Source organism: Cebus imitator, unplaced genomic scaffold (genome assembly GCF_001604975.1).
Source record: "Cebus imitator isolate Cc_AM_T3 unplaced genomic scaffold, Cebus_imitator-1.0 Scaffold169, whole genome shotgun sequence".
Taxonomy (NCBI): Eukaryota; Metazoa; Chordata; class Mammalia; order Primates; family Cebidae; genus Cebus; species Cebus imitator.
The window spans coordinates 2,688,758-2,696,971 of NW_016107484.1; the positions used below are offsets into that span (position 1 = coordinate 2,688,758).

General features: G+C 43.3%; 2 protein-coding genes across 3 annotated transcripts in view; both read left to right on the plus strand.

Annotated features, from left to right (window-relative positions):
* Nucleotides 1-5,112, plus strand: part of TCTN2 (tectonic family member 2) — a 50,765-nt gene extending 45,653 nt beyond the window's left edge. The window contains exon 19 of the mRNA XM_017544411.2: nucleotides 5,078-5,112. The gene's annotated coding sequence lies outside the window, so the exon portion shown is untranslated. The remainder of the gene's footprint in view (nucleotides 1-5,077) is intronic.
* Nucleotides 1-8,214, plus strand: part of ATP6V0A2 (ATPase H+ transporting V0 subunit a2) — a 53,383-nt gene that overhangs the window by 3,601 nt on the left and 41,568 nt on the right. For both annotated transcript variants that reach the window (XM_017544403.2, XM_037744256.1), the window contains exons 2-3: nucleotides 4,282-4,360; nucleotides 7,684-7,781. In XM_017544403.2, coding sequence (XP_017399892.1) covers nucleotides 4,282-4,360; nucleotides 7,684-7,781 — 177 coding nt within the window. The remainder of the gene's footprint in view (nucleotides 1-4,281; nucleotides 4,361-7,683; nucleotides 7,782-8,214) is intronic.

An 8,214-nucleotide genomic window follows, 5' to 3' on the forward strand; every position in this document is an offset into this window, starting at 1 on the left:
TTTTTAGTAGAGACGGGGTTTCACCATGTTGACCAGGATGGTCTCGATTTCTTGACCTCATGATCCACCCGCCTTGGCCTCCCAAAGTGCTGGGATTACAGGCTTGAGCCAGCGCGCCTGGCCTCTAATAATGTTTAAAAATGTCCATATCTATCTTTGTATATGTATATACATTTGAGATGGAGTTTTACTCCTGTTGCCCAGGCTAGAGTGCAATGGCATCATCTCACCTTACCGCAACATTCACCTCCTGGGTTCAAGCGATTCTCCTACCTCAGCCTCCTGAGTAGCTGGGATTACAGACCTGTGCCACCCCACCTGGCTAACTTTGTATTTTTAGTAGAGACAGCATTTTCTCCATGGTGGTCAGGCTGGTCTCGAACTTCTGACCTCAGGTGATCCACCCGACTCGGCCTCCCAAAGTGCTGGGATAATAGGTGTGAGCCACTGCCCCCAGCCCATATTTATGTATTTTAATATAATTGGAACCACACCGAAAAGATCTTAATCTACTTTACATAGAATGACTAACTTCCTAATTTTATTAAATGTTCTTTTACAACTTTTTAAAATTGTTTTAAACTTTATATCATAAGAAGTAGAGGGAAGAGTACAGTGTACCCTGATGTACTCATAATGTAAACTTAGTTTTTTTCTCACCTCCCAGACTAGATCATTTTGAAGCAAATCCAAGATGCATAATTTCACTTTTCAATAAGTATCTTTAAAAGATAATTTTTTTTTTTTTTGATGGAGTCTTACTCTGTTGCCCAGGCTGGTGGCGCAATCTCAGGTCACTGCAACCTCTGCCTCCCAGGTTCAAGTGATTCTTGTGTTTCAGCCTCCCCAGCAGCTGAGATTATAGGCAGCTGAGATTACAGGCGCATGCCATCATGCCTGCCAAATTTTTGTATTTTTAGTAGGGATGGGGTTTCACCATGTTGGGCAGGTTGGTCTTGAACTCCTGACCTCAAGTGATCCACCCACCTTGAGCCCCCAAAGTGCTGGGATTACAATCGTGAATGACTATGCCTGGCTTAAAAGATAAAAATTATTACCAACTTTGTACCTGAAAATTTAAATAACATTTCTTAATATAATATCAAATACCTGGTCATTTAAAACATCATTTTTAATAAGTGCGGTCGGCGGGGCTTGGTGGCTCACGCCTGTAATTCCAGCACTTTGGGAGGCCGAGGTGGGTGGATCATGAGGCCAAGAGATCGAGACCATTCTGGCCAACAAGGTGAAATACAAAAAATACAAAAAAATTAGCTGGACATGGTGGCACGCGCCTGTGGTCCCAGCTACTTGGGAGGCTGAGGTGGAAGAATCGCTTGAACCCAGGAGGAGGAGGAGGTTGCAGTCAGCTGAGATTGCACCACCACTGCATTCCAGCCTGGTGAGAGAGCAAGACTCCATCTCAAAAAATAATAATAATAATAATAATAAGTGCAGTCATCAATTGTATGGCAGAACCATAATTTTTATACAACTTAATTGAGGTGTATTGTGGAGTTTATGATTTTTAGAAAGTTTATGGAGGCTGGGTGCAGTGGCTCAGACCTGTAATCCCAGCACTTTGTGAGGTTGAGGTGGGCAGTTCACCAGGTCAGGAGTTTGAGACCAGCCTGAGCAACATGGCAAAACCCCATCTCTACCCAAAATACAAAAATTAGCCAGGCGTGGTGGCACGTGCCTGCAATCCCAGCTACTCGGGAGGCTGAGGCAGGAGAATCAATTGAACTTGGGAGGTGAAGGTTGCAGTGAGCTGCGATTGTGCCACTGAACTCCAGCCTGGGCGACAGAGTGAGACCCTGTCTTAAAAATAAAAAATAAGCCGGGCACGGTGGCTCACGCCTGTAATCCCAGCACTTTGGGAGGCCGAGGCGGGTGGATCACGAGGTCGAGACCATCCTGGTCAAAATGGTGAAACCCCGTCTCTACTAAAACTACAAAAAATTAGCTGGGCATGGTGGCGCGTGCCTGTAATCCCAGCTACTCAGGAGGCTGAGGCAGGAGAATTGCCTGAACCCAGGAGGCGGAGGTTGCGGTGAGCCAAGATTGCGCCATTGCACTCCAGCCTGGGCAACAAGAGCGAAACTCCGACTCAAAAAAAAATAAATAAATAAATAAAAATAAAAAATAAAGTAAGTTTATGGAGTCATGCATCCATTGCCACAATTGTTTTAGAACATTTCATCACCCCAAAAGGTCCCTCATGCCCATTTATAGTTAATCTTTATTCCTATCTCTAGCCCTAGCACCCACTAATCTGCTGTCTGCCTGTAGGGTTACCTTTTCTGGACATTACATATAAGTGTAATCACACAATATGTGTCCTCTTGTGTCTGGCTTCTTTCACTTAGTATGAAAGTCATCCAGGCCAGGCGCAGTGGCTCACACCTGTAATCCCAGCATTTTGGGAGACCAAGGCGGGCGGGTGAATCACCTGAGGTCAGGAGTTTGAGACCAGTCTGGCCAACATGGTGAAACCCCATCTTTACTAAAGATACAAAAATTAGCCAGGCTGGTGGTTCACGTCTGTAATCCCAGCTACTCGGGAGGGTGAGGCAAGAGAATTGCTTGAACCCGGAAGGTGGAGGTTGCAGTGAGCCAAGATCCTGCTACTGCATTCCAGCCTGGGTGACAGAGTGAGACCCTGTCTAAAAAAAAAAAAAGAAGAAAGGACAGTCATCCCTGTTGTTGCATGGGTCAGTAGTTCATTGCTTTTTATTGCTAAGTAGCATTCCATTGTGTGGATATAGAATGTTATTTATTTATTTATTTATTTATTTCGAGAGAGGCTCTAGCTTTCTCACCCAAGCTAGATTACAGTGGTGTGATCACTGCTCACTGCAGTCTCAACTTCCTGGGGTCAAGTGACTGTCCTACCCCACAGCTTTCTGAGTAGCTGGGACCACAGGCATGTGCCACCAGGCCTGGCTAATTTTTTATTTTTTGTAGAGATGATGTCTCACTGTGTTGCCCAGGCTGGTCTCAAACTACTGGCCTCAAGTAGTCCTCCCACCTCAGCCTCCCAAAGTGCTGGGATGATCAACGCAAGCCGCTGTGCCTGGCTGTAATTTCTTTAACTAGTATTTTCTATTGTTAGATTTTTGGGTTATCATTTTTTCTTTTTCCTAGAGATTGATATTGTCATAGATAAATATTTGTCTGTATCCATAGCATTTTCCTTAGTTTAAATTTCTTCTTATGATACTGCTGGGCAAAGAATGATTTTCAGGAATTTTTTTTTTTTTTTTTGAGACAGGGTCTTGCTCTGTCACCTGGGCTGGAGTGCAGTGGTGCTATCTTGGCTCCTTGCAAGCTTTGCTTCTTGGGATCAAGTGATTCTCGTGCCTCAGCCTCCTGAGTAGCTGAGGCTATGGATGTGCACCACTACACCCGGCTGATTTTTCTTTTTCTTTTTTTTTTTTCTTGAGACAGAACCTTGCTTTGCTGCCCAGACTGGAGTGCAGCGGCACAATCTCAGCTCACTGCAACCTCCGCTTCCTGGGTTCAAGCAATTCTTCTGCCTTGCCTCCTGAGTAGCTGGGATTACAGGCACCTGCCACCGTGCCTGGCTGATTTTTGTATTTTTGTAGCAACGAGATTTCACCATGTTGGCCAGGCTGGTCTTGAACTCCTGACCTCAGGTGATCTCCCCACCTCGTCCTCCTAAAGTGCTGAGATTACAGGTGTGAGCCGTGTGCCCTGCCTAATTTTTGTATTTTTAGCAGAGTTGGGGCTTTACTATGTTGGCCAGGCTGGATTTTCAGGCTTTTTTGATAATAGTTGACAAATTGCTTTTCAGAAAAGTTGCGACAGTTTATGGTCCCATTTGATACTCTATGAGAGTGTTCTTCCCCCAAACTTTGCCAGTGTTTTATTTTTTACATAAAAGTATTTTTAAATTTTAGAAATTTAAACCGTATTTTTTGGCTGGGCACAGTGGAACATGCCTGTAAACCCAGCACTTTGGGAGGCCAAGGTGGGCAGATCACGAGGTCAAGAGATTGAGACCATGCTAGACAACATGGTGAGACCCTGTCTCTATTAAAAATACAAAAAAATTAGCTGGGTATGGTGGTGCACGCCTGTAGTCCCAGCTACTCAGGAAGCTGAGGGAGGAGACTTGTTTGAACCTGGGAAGCGGAGGCTGCAGTGAGCCGAGATCACGCCACTGTACTCTAGCCTGGTGGCAGAGCAAGACTTCGTCTCAAAGAAAGAAAGAAAGAAAGAAAGAAATTTAAACCATATTTTTCATTCTTTTCTCAGCTGAACCAGAATGTAAGTTCTTTCCAAAGAAAATTTGTTGGTGAGGTGAAGAGATGTGAAGAGCTAGAGCGAATATTGGGTAAGTTTATTCTCTGATTTAATAACTTAAATAATTAACTTTATATAGGCAAACTTTGTTCAGTTTAGAAATATCAAAAAATATAGGCAAGCAGAAAGGAAAAAAAGAAATTGTATTTTCATCATTTAGAGGTAATCACAGTTATGAAGGCATGTATTATTTTTCTGTATTTTTTATTCATCTATAAAAGTAAAGATTTACAAACATAACGGCCAGGTTATTTTGTTGTCACTCTTGTTTTTTAGTTAACAGTGCTTACTATAACATCTTTTCATGTCAGTAGACATAGATTTTGACCCATCATTGTTTTTGATGGGAGCATAATATTTGATTGCATTAATATTAGTGTGCCGTGACTTACTTAACGAATCCCTTGTAGTTTATTATAACTTAAAAACATTGTACATGTTAATATATTTCCTAATTTAAAATTTTATCAAGGAACAAGGGAGGCAGGAAATGGCAGATAGATGGGTTGACAATAGTTTCCTTTTTCTGGGGGCTTCCTTTACCAGTGTGTTAGGTGGGTGCTCTCTGATTGTTAAGCATTTAAACTCAGTAGTCCAGGGCTACTTCTTTTATCTCTAAAATCTTTATGATCTTAGTCTGATATTAGTCATTATCAAATCAAGCCTTGAGGTTCTCACTGAAGTGGATGGAAAATGACAGACAGTGGACTGAAGTACAAAGCTTGTTTTTTTGGTTTTTTTTGAGATGGAGTCTCCCTTTGTCACCCAGGCTGGAGTGCAGTGGTGTGATCTCGGCTCACTGCAGACTCCACCTCCTGGGTTCCAGTGATTCTCCTGCCTCAGCCTCCGAGTAGCTGGAACTATAGGTGTGTGCTATCATGCCTGGCTAATTTTTGTATTTTTAGTAGAGATGGGGTTTCGCTATGTTGGCCAAGCTGGTCTTGAACTTCTGACCTCAAGTGATCCACCCACCTTGGCCTTCCAAAATGCTGGGATTACAGGTGTGAGTCACTATGCCTGGGCTATTTTTTTTAGGTTGGGGATTTTTAAGAGTAATAGGAAATTTTAGTCATCTGAAATCTAGTCCTATTCATATTGCTTGAGGTCCTAGTTATTTGCGTGGCTTGTGTATGTTAGTGGCATCGTATTTCAGTCTTTGCAACCTGGGTGAGTCATTGGACAGATGGTGTATTTAGAATGAGGATTTTAAAGGCAGGGCAAAAGTGATAACATTTGGCATATCTAGGACTTCCTGTAGCTTAAACTCTTTCAAAAGAATGTAGGGCTGGACATGATGGCTCACACCTGTAATTCCGGGACTTTGGGAGGCCAGGGTGGGAAGATCACTTGAGTCCAGGAGTTTGAGACCATTCTGGGCAACATACTGAGACCCTGTCTCCATAAAAAAGAAAATTAGCCAGGCAAGGTGGCGTGTTCCTGTCTTTGGTACTTGGGAGACTGAAGTGGGAGGATTGCTTGAGCCCAGGAGTTTGAGGTTACCATGAGCCAGGATGACATACTACTGTACTCCAGCCTGGGCAGCAGAGTGCGACCCCATAAGAATACAGACTTAAAAAAGTAAAAAAGGGCTCCTCAAATTTAGGTGTAAGCTAGGCATGGTGGGGCACATGTCTGTAGTCTCAGTTACTCCGAAGGCAGAGGCAGGAGGCTCTCCTGAGCCCAGGAGTTCAAGGCCAGCCTGGGCAACATAGTGAGACCCTTGTCTCTTAAAAAAAAAGAATAAATTCAAATATAAATTGGTTAAAACAATTTGCATTCATTTCTAGAAACCTCTTAAACCCAGGTGTTTCCTTTGCTCTCTTGGTAAGACATAATTTCTTTTTTTTTTCCTGCTTCCTTCTTTACCTGCCTCTCTCCCTCTGTAAACTAATTAGTAACACTTCTAAATATTAGGCCTGATAATGACTAGCAGGTGTTGTGACTTTTATCCTAAGGAAAGGGATGCTTCATGGAATTGAAAACATAAACCAAATAAAGTAGTCAATTTTGGCTGGTGTACTATTAGTTTCAGGAATCTAGTTTATTTTATTTTATTTTTAATGATTGCAACAAAAAACATCTAACCACAGCTTCTAGAAGAACCACTTGTTCTTGCCAGTCTAGTACCATTTTTTGTGCTGCTTGCCAGTCTTGTACCATTCTTTGAACTCGATCTTCCGTCGGGCCTTGTGTTTAAGAGCAGGGTCTCTGAAGACCCTAATGGTTTTGTCCAATGGGATTTCCACAGGGTACCTTGTGGGCATGAGGTCATTATAGTTATAAACCTTCACAGAAGACTTGATCTTTGACCTCTTGGCAATCTTCTTGCCTATGGCAGCTGACCCCAGAGTTGCTGGCCGTCTGTGTGGTCTGCGGCTTCTCTGCCCCGTTTAGTTAGGATCGCCTCTGTGTGGTCTTCATCAGCTTGGGGCACCAGGCTCAGCAGGAGATGAAAACCCACAGAGGCCTCTTGGAGTCCTTTTGGAATTTACGGGGGTTGGGGAGGGCACATTAACCAAATAAATACGTCAACCAGAAAATGTTGCTGCAGGGGCGGTCTGAGGTGCCATCATCAGTGTTCTTCACGAGGATTGGCTTTGTGTCCAGAGTAGTATCCAGCCACGACTGACACCACTTTCTTGGGTTTCATGAACTTGCCCATTTTTAGAGCCACCCTGACACTTGCCTCCACAGGCTGTGGATGGCAGTGAGTGGAAGACCCAGCCTAGCTTCTGAATCTAGTTTTTAACTTCAGTGGTAAAGCAGTTGAAGCTGTCCTCAGCCACAGCCTTAGGGCTGACTGGGAATTACAAGAGTGCCTGGCTCTTGGCGCTGGGTGGGTTTCCGGGTAGTGGTTGTGATTGTCTTGATGGATTGCTGGATGCCCATCTCTTTCTGTGGGCATCTGCAGAGAACTCACATTGCCAGCTTCTGTGGGGGCTATTGTGGGTCTGTCACTTGGGTTATTCCACACTTGCCAGTGTGCCCCATTTCATTCTGCAGATGTAGAGACAGCTGACTCAAAAGTTCTTTAACTAGAATATTAGAAATGAAAAAATAGGGGGGAATTTCAGAAAAGGTTTATCCAGATTGTTGTTAATTCTTTTTTAAAATCACTAGGAAATAGAAGAGGTTGTTGTTTATTTGGTCTCTGCAGCAGATCTCTAGGGAGCATTGTTTTTGGAAATAAGATTGCCAAAAGTGACCAAGAAGTCACTTGGAGCAATCAAGATTTTTGTGCATTTAGACATTGATTTGTAGATGACCTGGGAAAGGCTGGGATTTAAAACATTTCTGACTGAAAAGTATTTTAGTATGTTTTAGTATCTAACTGTTTAACTTTTATTTTCACAGTGTATTTGGTCCAGGAAATTAACAGAGCGGATATTCCCCTTCCTGAAGGAGAGACCAGCCCTCCTGCGCCACCCCTGAAACAGGTTCTGGAAATGCAGGTAACTTGCTTCTGAAGAAGCGATTTGCAGCCATTGATCTCAGGGCTGCTTACTTACTTATTTTTTGTTGTATCTAATGCTTTTCTGCCTTTCTTCTCAAAACCATGGAAAATGGTGCCCTCTCTAGGCAGAGAGATTAAAGACCACTATCATGATTAACCCTCAGTAATAGATTATCTGTGATCAATTTTAATGGTAATTCAGCTTTCTTTTACAGTGTAAGGTGTGTGAGTCCTTTCCAGGTGGTGGTGAACAGAGGCAACAAGAATCAGGCCATCAAGCCTGGTTCATGATCTTATACTGTTTCAGAAAGTTCATCCCAGGGTCACCCATGCCTTAGCTGCCTCTTCTTGTGCAAGGAGTTAAGGCTTCGGTCGTGTGCCTTCACAGCCCTCCCACATTCACCTTGGCCCTCCCCACTCTAATTTTTGGA